Genomic DNA, 21,326 nt, shown 5'->3' with positions numbered 1-21,326 from the left:
GTCCTTTTGCCCCCACTAATGCCACTGGACAAAAGGTAGAGTACTCCTTCCCACTGCATTACTCTGAAACTGTTGCTACAACCTGACACAAAAGGAAGAAACAAAGAAAAGGGTGACTAAAATTCATGCCAACTTTCTGTTCAACACCTGCCTTTACCTACTTTCAATCACTCACTACTGCTGAATAGTGCTCTTTTCGTTCCCTACAAGATGGGAGAGCAAAGAAAGGGCATAGCTGTCTAAGAAAATATTAGGGTGCTTGGGACAGGCACTGTAGGCATTGCAAGTAAGTACCCTTAAAACAGTCATCGCTTCAATTGTTCTGACTTTTGCATTTGGGCAGCTACTTCCAAATCAGTATAACTGAGAACCCAACTAGCACTAGGAACTGAATACTTACATTGCCAAAGAGCCTTTCAAAAGTTTCTTCCTTACCCTTACACATAACACCAACTAGTGGGACTAAACTCAAATATGAAACAGAAACAGCTCCTTGAGTTGCACAATGCTCTGCCAAATGCCGCAACTGCTAGTCCATCATGAAACACTTTTTTGGATGCATTCCATCTTATGTTCACTCTTCTGCATATTGACTTCTGAATGTTTATTTGGGGGCAGGGAAAGAGCACCCAGGAAGATGATGAATCACATCATCTTCAGTCAGTTTTGTAAAGACAGCCTAGGAGTTCTGCTGGGTGTGCGAAATAACTCCATTGAGCAATAACACTCAGCTCTAAGCAGTCTACAACTGTGTTAGATACATTGCTATAGATAGATAGCATTGACTGACAAGTCAATAGCAAGAGTCTACTCCCAGGCAATTCATACCCTGTCTTGGCCATTGTGTAACATAAGTATCTGTATGTGCCAAGTCCAGACTCACAGAAACAGCAGCGTAGAGAACAAGTTGCTTTATTATTAGTAAAGTAACAATGTTATTTAAATATTTGTTTTTATATAAGCCTAAACAAATATTTTTCTCCTTTGTCAGCAGCTTCTTCATGGAAACTAACAGAAAGGTAGTATCAGTGCCTTCCTTCTGCAAGATACCACCACCCTCACACACTCCACAGGAAAAAGTTCCAAGTACAGGAAAGAAACCTTCCTCTACAGTGTCTCATTATGATATTCTACATGTTAACTCAAATGCATATTCAGTCAACTATGAAGTCTGAAGTTGCAATATTAAACAAAATGAAAGCTAAACTTACCTGACTTTGAGGAACTTCATGGTCAGCTCCCCAGAAAAGTGCCATACCAAGAGAATAAATATGGACCTGTCATGAGGCACAAGACATCAGCTCATTGAACAGGACTGGAAATGCAAAGCAGAGCTTTAAAACAGAACAACTAACAGCATCATTTAGTCCTGCTATTTAAGCTCACCTGTCTTCCAGATTTTTTTTCTCCTTCGCCTACTGCTATGAAATAAATGTACTGCATCTAACCAATGCCTCTGTCTTCTCTGTTCAGTTTTAAGCTTTCATATCACTTTGAAGCCACAAGAACATGTAATCCCTTTTATCAGCCTGGTGTGGGGTACACACTCTATTGCTTTGTCCAAGGGTTCTTAAATTTTAATCTAAACGCAAGGCAGACCTTAGCAGGAATCAAACAGCAGGCTACTACTGTCAAGAGATCCCTAACACTGGGATCAAAGGAAAAAAAGGAATGAACATAAAAGTATCAACATATAAAGCAGTCACCGTAACCTATTATTGATACTTTAAGATACATTAATCATTACATGTATAATTAATGATTAATATCAGCATTAATATATCTTTAACATAAGTAGCCCATGAGGACAGGGAATAAAACCTTTAAATACTGCAGAATTGAGAGCACAAGCACATACTGCCCCTGTAGGTGACTGTGAAAACCATACAGGTAAGCAAGTGCAGAAAAAACACAGTTTTTCTGTACGGTGTAAGTAACATATAGTAGTGATGATTCTTTCTACCAAGTTATTAGTAATATTTGTACTACTTAAATTTGTGCAACTTAAAGCAACAAGCTGATTGGATAATTGCAGAGGTGATGAACAGCAATTACAGGGGCAGCAATAAATTAAAAGCAATTTGCCTAAGTCAACCTCTTTGCAAACTAAAAGCAAAACATCTAACTTAAGTCCCAGAAATATATATTGACAAGATCTGTCCAGACTCTGGTACTTCATATAGAGATTTAAAAAAATTAAGTGTAAATTGAGTATACAAATGTAATGGATGGTCGCAACAGAACTTACAAAATACATAGAATTGTTAAAAATCATACATCTAGGCATAGCTTAAGGTCCTACAAGAGAATTCATCTTTGTACTGAGAAGTCTCTTAGCCTACTCAAGACAACAAAATATATTCTCAAAGACGCAGAAAAAGGATGATGCATAAATATTTTCCATTTTAGACCACTCCGTTTGAAAGACATTATACCATTACTCCACTGTGCCAGGAATTAACCCCAAAACACAAGTATGATGTATTTTCATATATCTGTTGTAAAACAGAAAAATGTTTCCTTTTTATGTATTTGGAAGAGCAGCACAGCTTTGTAACAGGGTAAGGAAGTAATTACTAAATACACTTAGAAGCAACATGTATTAAAGTTGCACTAGTAAATTCAACGTGCTTTATTCATATAAAATTGGAATTCAACATACTTTGAGAAGCACTCCAGTCCTAAACTTCTGCCACTTAAATCTTGTCAGATGGTCTCTATCTAGCATAGCATATGAGTCAGCACAGGACAGAAAGGTTCCCATCAGTATAAGGCAGTAATATACCAGATACTGCTGACACATGGTTACTCACACGTGCAGTCCCGTTGACTGACAAACACTGAAACACAGCTGTATGCTAGACGCAAATATGTAGCCAGCACTGTGTACCTAACAAGGGCTCACCCATCCTTCAACCTCCTCTCCCAGAAAGAAAGCACTGGCCAAAGTCAAGTCTCTCTGTTCCATACAAAGAACAGACACTGTAACTCAAGGGTGCTCAGTTAATACCATCACCCCATTCAACCAGAAACATTATCTTTTAAATACCGAGAATATTGTTCCATATCTGGTTGTGAAAAAAATCCAACACAACAATGAAAAACAACACCCCCCCCCCCCAAAAAGTCCCCCAACTCCTCCTGTCCCCCAGAAATGCAAAAAAAGCAATTAAAAAGTCTGTTATCAAAATCAGTAATTCTAATCAAAGAACTGGTCATGGTCCTAAGTTTGTCAGTATTCAAGAAGCATTTGGACAATACTCTTAAATATATTTAATTTTTTGATTTCTCTCTGTGGAGTTTGGAGTTGGACTCGATGATCCTCATGGGTCCCTTTCAACTCAGGATATTCTGTCATTCTATGATTCTAAGCTTCAACATAACGGAAGATGTTTTCAACAACCAAGAAGTGCATCATCCTCAACAAAAATATTACCATACAACCCTGCAAACCAGACCTCTAAACTGAAATGTGCTACCTGTAAACAGCTTTCAAAATAAAAGCATCTCTTCAAAAATTCTAGCTTATTTTTGTATTTTTATATTTTTAATATTTTCCACAGAATATCAATCATCAAACTAATTTCGAAAATGAATCACAGAATGAATGAGATCGGAAAAATCCTTTAAGAACATCAAGTCCAACCTTTACCCCAGGACTGTCAAACCCACCACTAAACAATGTCACTGAAGGCCTTGTCTACACAGCTTAAGAATGCTTCCATCACTACCCTGGGCAGCCTGTTCCAATGCCTGACCACCCATTCGGTTAAGAAATTTTTCATAAGATCCAACCTAAACCTCCCCTAGCACAGCCTGAGGCTGTTTCCTCTTGTCCTATCTCATCTTTCACTATAATTTTGTGTATGGTTTGCTTACTCTATTTCCAATAAGCTTACAGCTACCTCAGACTATTTTATATTCAAATTGACTGTGTGTCTAGGAATCAAAAGGGTATTCATTGACTAGAACTTTTTCTATTACTTGAATACACTGTTACTTTGTGTTAGCAAGTAAAGTCATAACTTCAAAAGACAAAAAGACAAATGGCAACCCTGTCACTGTGTTACAAAGCATCAAGAAACAAGATCTTTTTCTGCCTTCAGCAGCTTTCAGACATCGTCTGATTTCAGAATAATAATCAAAAAAGAAAACAGTGAAAATTTCCAGTAAATGAGTTCAGTGAACTACAGCAAGTTGTGATAGGAAAAAGTTAAAAATTACCCCAGTCAGCATGTGTGAAGCAAGATACAAGAAAGAAGAAGCCAACGTACCAAGACAAATAACCAGTGTACCACCCAACACACAGTTTAATACAAATGTAAAGTGAAACAGTCAAAAAACCTCGATGCGTACATAAGCTGCTTATGAGCCCTACTAACTTTAACTAAGCAAGCCCTAATATGACAAAAGTTTTTGTACAAAGCTATGTTTCAGGTAGCTGCCTACTTCCATACAAGCAAGCAAATAAACCCAAAAGGACTGATATGTTTGAGGCATTTTGCACAGATGTATTACACAGCATAGTTCCCAACCAGGGGACTACAGACCAGTGTTACAGATGCTCTGGTCTTTTTCCTAATGCATTATTAGAGATTATTTTTACATGTACTGGTATATAGCATGGCCATCATGAAAAGTGTTCAATTCTTAATGGTACATTCATAAGAATACAACTGGAGGGTCTCATATGAGAAAATGCAGGATGAGTAATTCTCAGATCCTGTCTTGAGATTATCTTCACTGCACCCAGACATGACTACCACAGTGGGAGAACAGCTGTGTGATTTTCCACAAGGCTTTAAACCAAGAACAAGAATGGTAGTAGCAAGTTTTCTTCAAATGTATTTGTACTATCCCAGGCATGTTTCTCCTTTGTGGTAGCTGGTGCAGTGCTGTGTTTTGACTTCCAGCCTGGGAACAATGTTGGTGAAACCAATGTTTTCGGTTGTTGCTAAGTGATGTTTACCCTGACCAAGGACTTTGTGAGGCTTATGCTCTGCCAGGGAGCAGGGGAAGCTGTGAGGAAGCAGAGACAGGGCGACTGACCCAGGCTAGCCAAGGAGGTATTCCATACCACAGCACGTCATGCCCGGGGTGGGGGGTAACTGGGAGTTACCCGGAAGGACACGGGCTTCCGGGTGGGACTCGTTTCTTGGCCGGTGGTGTCGTATTCTCTTCCCTTGTTATTTTCTCTTATCATTGTTGTCGGTGGTGGTAGCGGTGGTGATTTGTGTTGTACATTGGTTGCTGGACTGTTCTTGTCTCAACCTGTAGGAGTTGCACTCTTTCGATCCTCCTCCCTGTTCCTCTGGGAGCAGGGAAGGGGAGAGCCCCGGTGGGGGGGGCCTCGATTGTTGTCAGCCCGGCACCACTCACTGGGAGTGAGTGAACAAGTTGCCTGACTGGGTTTAAACCATGACAGTTCCTTTTGGCGCCCAACTTGGTGCTCGAACCCACAACCCTGAGATTAAGAGTGTCATGCTCTGCTTAACTCTTGAAATCAGTCGTGGGCAAAACACACTCTGTATGCGTGCTAGCATGGTGATTCCTATCACAATCAGCAAACAACTCTCAACAGCATTAAAAGGCCATTCAAAAACTTCAAAACTCTCAAATGTAAATGGTCTGGGGGGACGACTGGGAGGGTAAAAGGATGTCGCCTTCACAGGTTGAGCACCTGAGAAGGAGAAAAAAGATGTGTAATTGCTAAGCACCTCCATCATATACCTCCCAAAGTATAAAGGTGGTGACCACACTGGGAACATAAGCCAGATCAGTTTCATGATCAATGATTCTATTGTATTACAAATCATTATCATAAAGTACAATGAGACAAAAACCTTAGCCCAAGCCCCACACTTGAAAAACACTAATACAGCAAATACCGGATGGAAGTAAGATACAATATACTGAAACTGTGAGATCAAGAGGAACAACCTTGAGAGCCAATAAATCAGTATTGTGACGAGTGACTATTAATCCAGTCAGATCTGTCGTTATCTCAACTCCTCGTGCCCCGCGTTGGGCGCCAAAAGGAACTGTCGTGGTTTAAACCCAGCTACTGCTGAACCCAGGACAACAGGTTAATTCATCTCAAGCCCAAATCCTGAAGCTTCAGCCTAATGCTAAAGCTGAATACCACAAGTTAAAGGGTTTTATTTAGTTTATACATGACTGTATGAGTAATTTGCTTATGTAAAGCCAAAGCTTGTCTCTTTCCACATCCAATTGTTTCCCAAAGAAAACAGCGACACAGTTGCTGCAGTCTAGAGCCCCAATGTTGTCATCAGCTCCCAGCAAGCAAGGTTATACTGTTATCAAGAAATAAAGTCAGACAGCCACTATCAGCGAGGATCAATCAGCGCTGCCTATATGCAGAATGCCAGTATTTGGTCACCGCCTATTGATATGCTCTGTGCTGGAGCTTACAGGCCACTGTGCCCCTCTGAGTATTTCCTGCCTAAAGATTAAGATAAAGAAATATCAGAGCATGGGTTTTAATAGTAACAGTTCTCTGTTTATTTCAAAAAGAAAAAAGTAACATACTGAATTAATGCTGGCACAGAACAAAGAAAGCAGTCAGCTCTAACGAAGGTCACAACGTCAGTTCAAAACCGTTTTCTGGCATTTTAAAGGCCTGTTTTATATATTAACTTCAGAGCTGGCACTAGAGGTAACATTACTGTCTTCAACAGTGTTGTCTCTTGAAAGAGGATAAACAATTCCAACAGTATGACTACAGAGTTTGGCAGCTGCACCCTACACAACTGATCCAGAATTTGCATTGATGTCAATGTTATTTTTATTTCTCTATTAATGTTATTTTTATTTCTCTATTAAAATTTTCAACCAAGGTTGCTAATTGCTTATAGCTTTGTCATAGATAAAATGACAATAAAATGACAATATTTTATTGTATCATTAACTTTGACTATATTGCAGGGCAAAAAGGATGTCTGAAAGGCTTGCAAGTAAGTGAGAGAACAGTGATTTTTGGTAGGTATTTGGTGATACAGTCCTAAAGAAAACTGTCTATATACAAGGTTTAGAAGAAAAAAAGCTTCAAACACAAAAAATTCAACACAAGCCTCCCCCATGTTTCAACAGTCCTTGTGCACACAACAGCAATCAGTGCCAATCCCAGTTTCCTCTGCGGTAAGAGTATGTTGCTGTTCTTCCCAACTGCCAAATGTCATAATTGTTCCCAGATTACAACAGTGGTTGCAGCTAGTTTCCTTCCCTAAGGATTATCGATCCAGAGAAGCCAAAGAGATGGAAATAGGGCTCAGTTTCCTTCTTACTCCCACACATTAAATATCTTTGACAAGGCCAAGGGAATGTTTTTCTGGGGAAAGGATTACCCTTTGCAACAAATTACTGTTAGGAAAACATTTAAGAAGCTAGTGATTTTGACTGGGCATATCAATGACCTGGAGAAGGTCACACATACAAACCTTACCTGCCTCAACCTCTAACCCTGGGGAAGAGTTAAAAAAGCAAGGTGGAAAGGAACTATTTTGCACACAACTGAGGAATACTTAGGTTAATTAAAACAAACCTTTCCTTCTAAGATCAGTGTAGGAACACCCATTTTTTTAAGCCCTGGATTGTGCTTGAGAACTTCCCTTGCTTATCTCTCAGATGCATTTTGTGAAAAATATTTAAAAAAAAATGAAATAAATGGTGTTGCTGTAATTTAAAAAAAAAAAAAGGCAAAGTGTTGCTTATTAACTGATGGTCAGTTATTCTGTGCAGCTGTTGCTCAACTATGGGTGTCAGTAGCACACATGTGACAGGGACCTACACACAGACACTTCTTCTTAAGTGCATATAATTATAACCACTATCCCACTTCTACAGAAAGAGCAGGAGGATCCCTGTTCCTCTCACAAAAGAAATCTAGAATTACACATAAAATCAAGAAACACAGGGAGCCAAAAAGGACAGTTTAAAGCTACTTTGTGAAGGAATCAACAGCAATAGACAGCTCCTGTCTGCCAAGGAAGAGGTACTCTACCTTTTCAACATCTGACAAAGATGATAGAGAATGGTTCTGCAGAACCTCTGGTGCTGTAAATGCTCGCAGGTCTTGTTGGGAGACATTTTCATCTGTAAATGATACACTGCCAGATGGGAGCAACAGGAGAGACCATGGAGAAATGATGAATCCCAGAGCAGTAGGATCAGCTGTATTTGAAAAAAAACAAATGAATTTAAAGCAACATTCTTTGATGTTCTTGCTTGATGTTATTTTATTTGCTCAAAGGCACGTTTAATAACCAGTCTACAGATTATTAATCAAATAGATTCATGCTTCCTTTTCCACTTGTGGTGCTTCATAACCACAGCAACCACCTCAATTTTAATCACACTAAGGAGTAGCAGCACCTCTCTTTATTGACTGTTCTTTGCTATTATCATACCAGCAAGCTGCTGCAATACTATAAGCACTCCTGTCCTCAGGCTGTTTCATTTATGTTACATTTGATATATAAAATGATCACATTTCCTACCATGCATGTCATTAAAGGCTAACTCCATTCTTATTGTAGGAATTAACTGCTTTACTAATATATCACTGCTGAAACAGAAATGATCTGAGAAGACAAAGTTAGTAGAGAAGGAAATTCTTATTAGAGTAGCTAACAGAACTGGACAAAAATGGAGAAGTTCTGGGGCACAGAAGTATTTTTCTGGCCCAAAGAAAAAAAATATTTCAAAAGGGAGGAAGAAAAAAATAATTCTAGGCAGCACTGAAAGCAGGCAAAGAATAAAAGTAAAACCTTACTAAGATTGCCCATTCAAATCCTGTTTATAACACTTGAAAACAGCAAAACTAGCACTGAAATCAGTCAACAAAATGTGACAGAAAATTTCTGACACCACAAATACACAATCTGCCAGCTGCGTTTTTGATGTCTGATAACACTGCTGTCAAGCTTCTGGCTACAGAACCTCCTAAAAAAAATAAAATAAAATAAGGGTAGGAGGGGAGGAAGGAGGAAACACAGGATACATGTGCAGGGGAAAGTCTTAAACCAAAAACCTACCTTGAAAGTAAAAGTTAACTGAGGCAGGAAAAAGAAAGACCATTTCCTTGAGTGAAAATATTTTTTTCTACACCTCAAACAGTAAATCAGCTCAGTTTCACTGAAGGAGGCATAAGCTTTTGTCTACGTAGAAATAGAAATTAACTGTTAATTTTCTACAAGCAAAGAGGCAGTTGGTCTGTTTTCTGCTACATGATATATCAAAGACTTGAAAAAATACACATTTAAAGGATAAGTATTTCTTTTTCCTCTACACAGTAAGCAACAACAGCAGAATAATAATTTCCGCTTTCAGTTCCACCGCTAACAAAATTTTCCACTCTCCTATCAGCTCAAGATGTTCCTACAGTTCTGGTTCCTAGCTTGTTCAATTATCTTGTAATCTAGAATATTTCTAATCTCCTAAGAAATGTATTAAATTACTACTTGCAGGTATCAGATGTAAAAGGATCTACCAAGTAAGTCCTTCAATTTCTCCACTCCCCTTCCTCCAAGAGAAGCTAAGAAATTGCTTTTAAGCTTTCCACATTCTGTGATGCCAAAGCAAAACCATATTAATAATCTGGTAGTACGATTATCCAGAAAAACATTCCCAACTTGCAGATCCTGAAGCTCTGAAAGTTTCCCCTCCTACCAATGTGTGCAAGAGAAGCCATTCAGTAGAGAAACTTATAATTAATTTTTCAGTCTAAGACTAACATACACAATTTTCTGAATGCATCTTGAATTGCTATGCAGAATTTTGCTTTAAAAAGGAAAAGAGACCATGGAGAGCAACAAACATTCTAGAAATGGAAACATCCTACAGACTGTACTCAGGTAGCTATTTCAAGTTGTTTAATCACCTGAGAACCAAAGCAGTTTGTTACAGTTTTTCTAATGGATTTTAATATGTCAGTGTGTTTTCCAGAAAGCCAGTATGACCAGCTTAGGATTCGCAGTACAGTACTGGTTTCCCCCTGCTCTGCTTTTTATAATATACGAGAGAGGCTCAGTTTTCTTGGCTTCTGGAAATGTTTCATTGATCTGCTTTTTTCCTATTGGTTCATAAGAAATTATGGATGGTATCTCTGATCATCTAGGGTAAACCAATTTAAGCTCTCACAAAGAACTCCTGAGCTCCCCATGGAAACCAGAGTTCTTTGTCATACATGTATATATTTAAACACCCCCCCCCCCCCCCCCCAAACTACCTAATACATGAAGCCATACCCAGCAGTATCTCTATTATACACGGAAGACAAGCTCTAAGGTGTTTTTTTTCATTGTATTTCAGTAAGTAAAATTGAAAGACATGTCAGATAAACATGTGGATGTCAATATAAGCTAAACTAAATAAAACATGGCTCAACAAACAAGTCGTACAAGTTTCTTTATGCTTCTAGACCTCCACCAGTGTAACTTCAAATACTTCTAATTATTGACTTTATCAAGTTGGTTGGATTTTATTTTTTTATAAATGCACTAGCATCGTATAGATTTGGTCAAGAAAAGAAATTCTAAATTTCATGCTGACATTAATTACCAATCCGTACACTGCAGTACACATTTTCCCTCTTCCCCACAGCAATCCAATCGACTCCTAGCTACAAAAAGATTTAAGTCTGGAATCACTCTCTTTAATGGCCATGACAAAAAATCTGCTTGATACAGCAGTGAAAATAATCAATCACGTCCATGTCCAAGATGATGGTGTCACCAGGAAGTGTAGCAAGACACGTGGCATGAGGCAAATGACATTACCTCTACAGACACCTTCTCTTAGCTTAGCCAATGTCAAAACCAAAGAGTTTAGAAATCTCGTATTATGAAACAGCTATCAAATATGTAAACTTAAAAATAAGATGAGCTGATAAAAACTTCTCCAGCAAGACCTTTAAATGGAACATATGGTGAAAGTAATGAAAATTGACATCAACTGAATTAAGAAGAATGAAAATTAATTAAGAATGAAAACAGCATTATCAGTTCCTCCCATTCTCAAGAAATTCCATTTTGCGCTATATCGCTAACCCCACTTCCTTAAACAAAACAGAACAACTACTGTTCACTGTTCTGGCAATAAGTTCAGATACCAAACAAAAGAAATGTGAAGATGAAAAGACCGTTCCTATTATATGTGCATAAGAAAATATTACACTATATAGCAAAGGATTTTTAGAAAGACCACCTTAGTTGGCCATCAACTTCCAAAAATAACCCTGTTAGCAACTACTGGATTATTTACTTGTTCTGTGTTTATAGACCATTGCCATAAAAAATTATATATTTTAAATTATATCTGCTTAAAAGCCTCAAATCAAGAAACTTCAAGTAATGTGTTTATCATTATCTTAATGTTTTATACGACAAAGACTTTAAATACATATGAACTTTTCATATTCTGAAACATACTGCAGAAACAATGAGACTGAAACACAGTTTTAAGAACAGTAAAAAACCCACCACATTTACCTGACATCTTACCAATATTAATTTAAACAAACTTTGGAACACACATTTGTCCCCTACAGATATAGAGGCTGAATTTGTTTATCCACATGCAGTATTGCTGTCCACAATTTTCACGATCTGAAGCCATGTACAATGGATGTGTTTAACTGTAAGTTTAGAAAAAGGGCTGATTTTGCCAAGCTCATTTTGTTGACATTTTCTTAGCTTCCTCTTTTAGAAGCTTTTAACTAATACTGCCTACATCACAACTTGGGGAATCTGATGTACTGTTACAAAGGATGAGAATAAAGTAACTCATTCTCCATTTCCTTCCTTAAGGCATGCGTCACAAACAAAAATAACTGTCTCAAAGTTTCTACTATGCAGATTTAACCTAAGAAAAGAAAGTATCAAAGATGCAATACATCAAATAGCCAGGGATCATAAGGAAGCAACAGAAACCAGTCTGCAATCATAATAATCATGTCATCTTCTGTTCAGGCTTTCAGAATTTACAAGACCAGTAAGAGAAATGTATTAGGGGGAAATGACAAAAACAAAAAAAAACACACAACCAACCAAACCAAACCAAAAGAGATTAAAGCACGGGAATTCAGGATATGGCTCCTGGCCAATTTTCTATCCAGCAGGTTTTGAACTGCGCTAGTGCTGCCAGCCTTCCCAGTTAACTCCAGAACTATGCAACTTGGTAACAAAACACTTGTGAGAGTACCGTTTTATCAAGTAGCGCCAAGACAGAGATAATGTGCTCTTACTTAAAGTGAGACAGTGAACTGTTTTTGAATGCAATAAAAACTAAAACAACCGTTAGCTACATCTGCCAAACAAATTAAAGACTTATGAAAAAGTCTTTTACATGATTTAACAGGATACAAGTAGCCAAAGATGAAAAAAAAAGCCCACTATATTATAAGAAACAGTAAGTTCAGGTAGAAATCTAAAATAGATCCATTTTACAATATCGATGGCAGGTAACTTTGAATTCCCAGACTATATAGAATACAATTCAAGATCCTTCACTTTTGTTTTCTCTCTTAAGCCACAGCGATCAGCAAAAAAGATCCTAAGTGATGTACATTTCATTCCATGACACAAAATAAATACCTTAAAAAGAGCAGAGAACAATCCAAATAAAAATAAAATAAAAGCCAAACAACTCACACCAAAAAACCCACAACCAAACAAAATCAGAAAAACCACACCAAGACCCACAAAAGCCTGATCTCTTTCCTCCTCAGCTATCAAAAGATCAAATGCTACCAGAAGGTTAAAAAAAAAAAATAATCGTTCCTCAACAGTTACCGGTAAAGGGAAAAAACTGACTACTTAATAGTTGACAGAAAGGAGTGGCTGGAAAGTGAGGTGGATTCCCTCCCCTCCACCCCCCTCCCCCCCCATTGTGTTTTCTCTCTTTTCAATTGAAATAGGCTTTCCCCTCTGCATCTCAACTAGGTCTACAACTACTCAAGACCCAGCAATAATGCCCATCAACACATTTCACATTCTGCCTTCCTTTGCTAAGCAGATATAATGCTATGACTGTCAACAAGATATTCAGGTCCCCCCCAAAACACAATTGTCCTTCACATCCACTTTCAGATGTTAATACTTTTTTTTACATAAATAATTCCTCATATACAAATTTGCAAGACAGTCAATTTGTAAAGTGTCTCTTTCTTTGCTCAACCTACTTTTTTATTAACAGACTTTTTTCCTCTTCTCTTCCCCCCCCCCCCCCCCCCCCGACACACCTTGAAACATAAGGTCCAGTTATTTACAGAATCCACAGTACATGCTCTAGTATTAGGAGTGGCCTAAGCAACAAATGAAGTCTTAATCACTCTCTGTTTTGATAAACCTTTTCCAGTTAAACCTACCAAATGAGAGGGAAGCCTGGCTTGTAATTTGCAGCAACAGAGAGCACACTTACATGCTTCTTAAATGCCCATATTTGAGATACTTAACTTCAAAGACCTGTTCATTTGACCTCATGGAGTACTGAATACATGATGCAGCATGTCTAAAACAGCTGATACACCCTCTCAACAACAAAATAGTTATTGCAGATAATTAAACAGATGTAAGAGAAGGGCAGGTCTGGTATCGGCCTTTTCAAATCTCCAGATTAATCTCAACATCACTAGTCCAATTGATGTCAGATCTGCAACCGCGTGCTAGATTGTCTTTCTCCACCATTTAACAGCTTGCAATATGCTGACAAGACAGCTACCAGAGTTGATCTTCTAAATCAGTGATAAGCAACTGGGCATTTCAAGCTAATCTTTCACTGCTTGTAACAACTGAAATCAGTTTATAAAGTGTTTTTGAAGAATTCAACACCTGTTAGAACTGCAAATACAAATAGGCATAAAATTATGCCCATTTCTGCACCAGTCACTGAATTAATTAGACATGGTGTGGTATGTGATTAACCATGTAAGACATGGATTTTCATTACGTCCTTCGTTTACTCACTGATGGATAAGAAAATATACTCACTAAAACACATGCAGTATTTTATAAATAAATAAGTCATTAAATCTGGAACAGAAGGTTGGTTTGGGGCATTGTTGCCTGTTCTCCTGAAACTAGTTTAAGTACCAAATTAATTGAAGAATATGTTCTCAGTTGACAGGAGTACTAGCAAGGATATTCAACTTTGAATAGACTGGCAAAACTTTTCCATTATTAAAATAAATAAATAAATGGTTACTTGGGCTCTATTTCCTTTAAGTGTTTGTGGTTGTGTGGCTGGTGCAGGGAGACTGGCAACAGACAGCAATTCAAGAGTTGATAGTTTCTATGTCCTTTTTATCCCCCCCATTTCAAAACAGCTGGACAACAGACTGTTGAACAGTATGCCTTATTTTATTTTTTTTAAAGAAATTTAATATAGAAAACACTCAAAACTTAGATTTTGTTACAGAACAACATGTTCACGGACTTCAGAGCAAGAAGAGCATCTATAAGACTAGTCAAAGCCAAATACACTATGGACTTGCAGGAGCTAAAAGCTTGCGTCTTTGATCTCTGCCAAGGAGCAATTGGTCAGTTCTGAAAAATTTTGGAAACTTGCCCTCTGGCACAAAATAGTTCTTCCATGATGTATGCTAGGTCTGAAATTTGACCAAGGAAAACAGATTCCTCTAGGACACCTGTTCGTTATAAGTCCTCCACAAATAAAGAACAAAATTGAGTCAGACAAACCTACAGGAACCTCTGCATTCCCTGTTCCTGCATCTCTGCAATGCATCTTTACAAGCCAGCACAGAAACTGATATTCAAGATGACCAAAAAAGTTTCTATATTGTTTCCTTTGCAAAGCCAAATCTTCATTAAAGACTATCTGGTTATCCTAATCTTGATGGGAGAAATTATATTGCCATTGTCAGCCTTAGCTATATAGTAAACCTCTTTCATTTGGTGTCTCTTGAAGTGCATTTTACCACCAGGCTACATCCCAGGTTAATTAATAGCATGAAACTAAAAATAGTTTGCTGAAATAACAGAAAAACAACCAATAAAACAGCTTCACCTCCAACAAGAAACAGATTCTTCTGGCACTGATTTTATATGAATTTGTATTTTGGTCTTCACTGATAGGAAGACAAGACCAGAAGCTTCTGCCACCTTAGCCAGTCTTCACTGACAAACACATTAAAAGCACATACCAGAAGCCCTAGGGCAGATTTCCAGTTTGTGCTCTCATCTTTCAGTACTTGTCCCTCTGAAGGAAGTCTGTGTTCTCATTATCAACACCTGCATGCAGCTTTCAGAGTCATTACGGTAACTCTTTTCTGCACTGCTCTCATGTCAAGAAAGGGTCAGCTCTTATTTTCAGTGAAGACTTCATTCTCAAAAAGAATTTAGACCTAGGACAATGTCTTAAGTGGTTTCGCTCTATATACTTGTGATCTTTCAGGTAGATTTCAAAATGGAGCTTAATGTGTTGATTCTTGTAAAGCGTACAAGAGTAAAGCTCTAATCATTCAAGATCTCTCTTTAGTCAAGGTCTCACTTGGTCTCAACAACCTGTCCTCTTTCAGAAAAAACAAACAAAAATCATTCCTCTGATTCTCTCTCCGATGAGAAAGAGAGAGGAAATTAAGGTACCAGCTTTCCCTTTCTTGCAATACAAGAAACAGGGGGATGGGGCAGTTAGTCAAATTGCAACAATAAACTCAGCATTCCTAATAATTCCAAATAACTCAGCTTCCTAATAAGGAACACTCCTCACATGCATGGGCTGGGAGGTTGCTGGTAAAGGGGAAAAAGAAAATTTGTCTGTGATATCAAAACTACCCATAATTTGCCTGCCAAAAAAATATTTCAGAGAACTTGACATAATTTCCTATTTATAATGCTAAGGCAAGTTTGATCAGAAATTAAACGCTTTGTGACAGCTTCTGCTCACATCTCCCTTTGGAATCCCTTTGGAATCTTTATGAAGTATCCAACAGAGAACACTTTCAGAGGGTGCAAAGGTACAAGACAGATGAAAATGTTTCCAGTTCTGTATATATGAGTCTTTAAAAATGCTTACCTTTTCTGAATAGTTCTTGAAGGCTCTCTGCACTTTGATTCAAAATTGCCCATACTTCCTCCTCTTGCAATGGCCCTCCCCGAACCTCCAGAGCCTCTGCCAGTGATACATGCATGTTACCTAGGAAATGAGACAGACTGATTTAAGTTATTTTGCCCTTGCATGCAGTATTCAACTAGTAATAACCCATGTTCAACTTTCAGTCACAAAATAAATCTCTAACATTAAAAGAAACCATCAAATATAAATACTACAAAACAGTCACCGTGGCAAGAACTTTGAGCATCTGCTACTATGAAGAAGAAAAACTTAGGTTAAAACAACAATGATCCATATTAATACTGTGGAGTACTAAGGAATCAACTCAACAAGGTTGCATGCTATGGGCAAGAGTTTGCTCTGTTTAAAAAAAAAAAAAAAATCCCAGAATGATTAGTAGTTACAGGTTATTAACATAAATCAGCTATTAACATTATTTTGACAGGCTTAAGTCAAGCTGCTGTTAGGAAAGGAAGCTGCTCTTCCAATATATCTTCAAGGGGCTGTTTATACTGTCTTACAACTAAACAGGCAAGCAAGCAAGCTAGCTGTGGAACTGATAGTTATCTCCTTTGTTCAGTTTCTTCATACATTTACAAAAGCTAAGTAAAACAGTTAGCTCCACTCTACATATTGCACCACCAGAAAACAAATAAAGATTTCTTTCTTGAGCTAAAAGAGGTCAGGCCTTAGTATTTTTTCAACAACTTAAAGCATTTTCACCATACCACAATATGACATTCAATTGCCCAAAACCATTTTGAAAACCGAAGAAAGCATCCCTAAATATTCTGAGAAAGTCAAAGCTTCATCATTTCGGTAAGCTCAGGATCCAATGCATCATGTGTCTGCTTAATTACTCCAGCTGTCTATACACACTAAATGTTCTGAGACTTAGCACTTGCACTAATTTATATTTCTGACTTAGATGCAGCTGCAATTGCTTCTCTCTCTGCTTCTCTCTAAAGCCCAAAGAATAAAATCTTGAGACAGTGAGCTGCAGCAAGAGTCCAAGGTATACTGTCAATCATCAGTGACAAGTTTGTTAGGTCTAAAAGGCCCCAAAATTGTTGCTGAAAATGAAAACCACAGTTCCACAAGCAATGTATATTGGCCCGAGATCAGTAACTGATACCAACAGCTTTAGTTGACCCAACAGTACAGAGGAACCAACAGAGTACCAACAGAGAGGAAGTTCCTCCCGCTTCCTCTCAATCAGCTATCTGGAGCCTCCCTATCAGCATAGAAACCTGGCTCAGATGTCACTGTCACTCATGGCTATTAATCTAACAATCTGCAAGCAGGAAAGGCTGACTAGTTGTATTTCATTTCCAAACTGTCTAGGTAGTTTCATGCCTTCCATGTTTTTTTACTTTCAGATAACCAGGCTCATACAATGGCAATATAAAAGGCTGAATATTCTGCAACTTCTAGCTGAAAACATGGGCTTTGAAGATATTTGTTGAAGTACTACCCAGAGCCTTTTCAGCTGGAATTCTGTACTACACTGTAAAAAATTACATACTATTGGCTGCATTGCAGACCACTTATTTTTCCTTACTTAACAGCTTAACAATTTTTGCTATTCAATTATTCAGCATATTTACTAGGCCAGATACATTTTCAACAATTAATGTTCAAAAGTCAAAAGATAATGGAAGTAAAAACAGATCCACACCACATTCAAAAGAAAGATGAAATCTGAATTCCCCAAAGACAAAAATACACCATTCAAAATAGAAAGCTAGGGACTTGCTACAGACTTGTAATAAATGGATGAAAAGCCAGAGATAAACATTTTTTCTAGTCAGTATGAGATTCACATACACCTGGCAAAGTGTCTGGTCTATAATCCATACCAGGGAATTTTCTGGTTTCCTTGTACTGTGTCAAATTTCAGTATGTACACCTAGAATCAAACTGTATTATTCAGATTAAGAGATTTCATCTTCTCCTAGGGACTAAAAATGTATGATCTGAAAATGAAAACTTTCTGTATGAAACATTCTAAAGAAAGTATGCTGAACACACCACCACCACTTCCGAAAATCTCCGCCCCCAGAATCCTTCTCTGCCGCTCCCCTTTTTTCCATCCTGCAGAATCATGATTCTTTTTAACTATGATTAATAGCATGGACTGTTCTGTAGCAGATATAAGCTGATTCCCTATGTAACATCACTCCAAAGACCATAAGCATGTCTGCTCAAACTCCCAAACATGCTACATAAACAGTAAAAGAATTCTACAGAAAACACACTTCTTGATCGCGGTAACAAGTGCATGCATATCTACCCAGCCATGCAGACATCAGCTGTAGCAGTGTAAGCAGTAAGATCTGCTTGAATATCACAGATAGCAGTAGCTTGACAAATAAAACCAAGTATCACAACACACCAAACTCAAAACATTTCACATTAATTTTGGAATCACAGAAGCAAATATGTTGGAAAAGACGTTCAAGATCATCAAGTCCACCTGTTGCCCCAGGATGGCCAAGTCCACCACTAAGTCACTAAGGGCCTTTACACAGTTTTTGAACACTTCCAGGGACGGTGATTCCACCACTGCCCTGGGCAGCCTGTTCCAATGCCTGACCACCCTTTTGGTGAAGCAGCTTTTTCTAATATCCAGTCTAAACCTTCCCTGGTACAGCTTGAGGCCATTTCCTCTAGTCCCATCTGTTGTTACTTGGGAGAAGAGACCAGCCACCTCCTCTCTACATCCTCCTTTCAGGTAGTTGTAGAGAGTGATAAGGTCCCTTCTGAGCCTCCTCTTCTCCAGACTAAACAACCCCAGTTGCTCCTCATCAGACTTGTGCTCCAGGCCCTTCACCAGCTTTGTTGCCCTTTTCTGGTCCATGAGAAGAATACAACAACACATCAATGATTACAAACACAGCCACATGAAAAAAGGCACAAGTTGGGATTGGAGTAGGATTCTAGTTGTAGCCTACCTGTTTTGGTAACTTTTTGGCAACTTTGTTTTGGTAACTATTGCTTTTCCTCCTCAAAACTATCTTCAAGCTGCAGTGCTTGACTGTCACACAGCAAAGAGCAGACCAACAGGTCTGAAGATTAAAGAAGCTTCCATGAAATGGATCTCTGCAATTGAGGAACTGATTGAAGCAAGTTGTAGTGAAGTGTTTTTGGGAAAATGCATGGCCAGAGTTATCCATCTGTACTATCTGTTAGCAGCCAAGTAGCATTAATTTAACATGATGAAGCTGACAGTGAAAGTGCCGAGCTAAAAACATACTTCTTCCCCACCAGTTTGTTTGCAATGGATGTTTTTCGCATGGAGAAAGGAGAAATTTGTAGGAATGATAATATTTACAATGCACAATTCTTCTGGATTTGCTGTCTCAAATTCTCAGAACCTTCAATAAAGTGTCCGGTCCTTAATACAGAAGCTGAAGTGCTAAGTGATCAAGATGTACAACAGATCTGGTGATGCCTAATGCCTGAAGTTCCGTAAATTGCAACATAATGACAGTACAAAGTAACTTATGTAAGAGAAAAACAAAGTTTTTGTAGAATACTGTATCAAAACCATATGGACTGTCTACCTTCACATCTTAGCCCTCTAATTGCAGCTATGTTCATGGCTATATAACATTGTGTAATGCTCATTTTCCAATTAAATTATAGAATCATAGAATCACAGAATAGTTAGGGTTGGAAAGGGCCTTAAGATCATCAAGTTCCAACCCCCCTGCCATGGGCAGGGACATCTCACACTAAACCATGTCACTAAACCATGTCAACCTGGCTTTGAACACTGCCAGGGATGGAGCATTCACAGCTTCCTTGGGCAACGTGTTCCACTGCCTCACCACCCTTACAGTAAAGAACTTCTTCCTTATATCTAATCTAAACTTCCCCTGTTTAAGTTTTAACCCGTTACCCCTTGTCCTATCACTACAGCCCCTAATGATGAGTCCTTCCCCAGCATCCTTATAGGCCCCCTTCAGATACTGGAAGGCTGCTATGAGGTCTCCAAGCAGCCTTCTCGTCTCCAGGCTGAACAGCCCCAACTTTCTCAGCCTATCGCCATTTCACGAAGCCCCATCCTTGAAAGCGTTTAAGGCCAGGCTGGATGGGGCTTTGAGCTACCTTATCTAGTGGAAGGTGTTCCTGCCCATGGCAGGGGGTTGGAACAAGATGATCTTTAAGGTCCCTTCCAACCCAAACCATTCCGTGATTCTATAATTTAAAAAGTGCATGTAAACTCCTATTTCTAAGAACTCAGAGAAAGGAAGCTAGGTGATAGCAATAGGGGACAGCAGACTAAGAACAGCAACCTCTTAAAATGCAGGAAAGAAAAGACGGAATAAAGATGAGCTCTCTCTGTTAAGGGTAAACTTTGAGCTCATTTCAGTTGAGCAAAGTGGGGCTAATCCAAGGAGAAAGTGTGAGTGGATCTCAGGAAAGTTGAATAGTATTGGCCTGAAATGACAGCACACAAAGCTGTAAGTAAAGACTTTTCTCTTATACTAACAGTACCAACCAGTCTGATTCAGATTTCCAAAGATGTTCCTGGCAGTTCCTGTGGTTTTCAGTATATCAAGTTGACTGGCAAAGTGTTATCAGCTGACTGGCTCACTAGTGTCATTGGCAGAGTTCTCACAGGAGTCTTCAGTTCCTGTCAGGCCACTTTCTTGCAATGAGTCCTCTCCCTGTCTCCTCTTCATTTAAGATAGGCATGATCTACTGTGCTTGCATCCTATGCCCTGCTCCTTTCACTCCTTGAAGTAAAGAAAGGGCAGATAGAAGAACATGGAAAAATGCACCTACAGATGAGTTCATTTCCTTTATCCTTCGGAAAACATCATGGTGGCATCTTACTATGAAGCCACATGGACACTTAGTTGAAGATGGGATTGCGAGGCTTACACAACTAAGCACATCCTGATTCTACACCTTGCTTTACAAGGTGAGAAGTCCAGGTGCAGTCATGATCAGGAAGCATGACAAAGGGCTAGGTGGTATAAACTCAGCATGAACTGTGAAGGTGTGGATTCCCCATACATACACCCAAAACCCACCCACAATCATAGCCACAGAACATCCAAAAAGGGACATTCACACGGCAGAGAACACAGCACGATGCAGGAATACAGTAGACAAAACAGTTAACACTGGAGAAGCATATAGAATCATAGAATTCCAGGTTACATGAACATTACTTTCAAGTTGCTTGTACTGGGACAGAATTTATTTCCAAAGGAAAGGATTTA

At 38.6% G+C, this 21,326-nt stretch overlaps 1 protein-coding gene across 1 annotated transcript in view; it reads right to left on the bottom strand.

Annotated features, from left to right (window-relative positions):
• Window positions 1-21,326, bottom strand: part of PTPN13 (protein tyrosine phosphatase non-receptor type 13) — a 122,730-nt gene that overhangs the window by 78,152 nt on the left and 23,252 nt on the right. The window contains exons 2-4 of the mRNA XM_061479965.1: window positions 16,051-16,170; window positions 8,021-8,190; window positions 1,212-1,277 (exon numbers count right to left, since the gene is read on the bottom strand). Of these exons, the coding sequence (XP_061335949.1) occupies window positions 1,212-1,277; window positions 8,021-8,190; window positions 16,051-16,165 (351 nt within the window). The 5' untranslated portion in view covers window positions 16,166-16,170. The remainder of the gene's footprint in view (window positions 1-1,211; window positions 1,278-8,020; window positions 8,191-16,050; window positions 16,171-21,326) is intronic.

This window comes from Pezoporus flaviventris, unplaced genomic scaffold (genome assembly GCF_033815535.1).
Source record: "Pezoporus flaviventris isolate CSIRO_AGI_PZ_B2104156 unplaced genomic scaffold, CSIRO_AGI_Pfla_v1 ptg000002l, whole genome shotgun sequence".
NCBI lineage: Eukaryota > Metazoa > Chordata > Aves > Psittaciformes > Psittacidae > Pezoporus > Pezoporus flaviventris.
The sequence above is the reverse complement of the archived record's forward strand: the minus strand, read 5'-3'. Positions and strand labels throughout refer to the sequence as shown.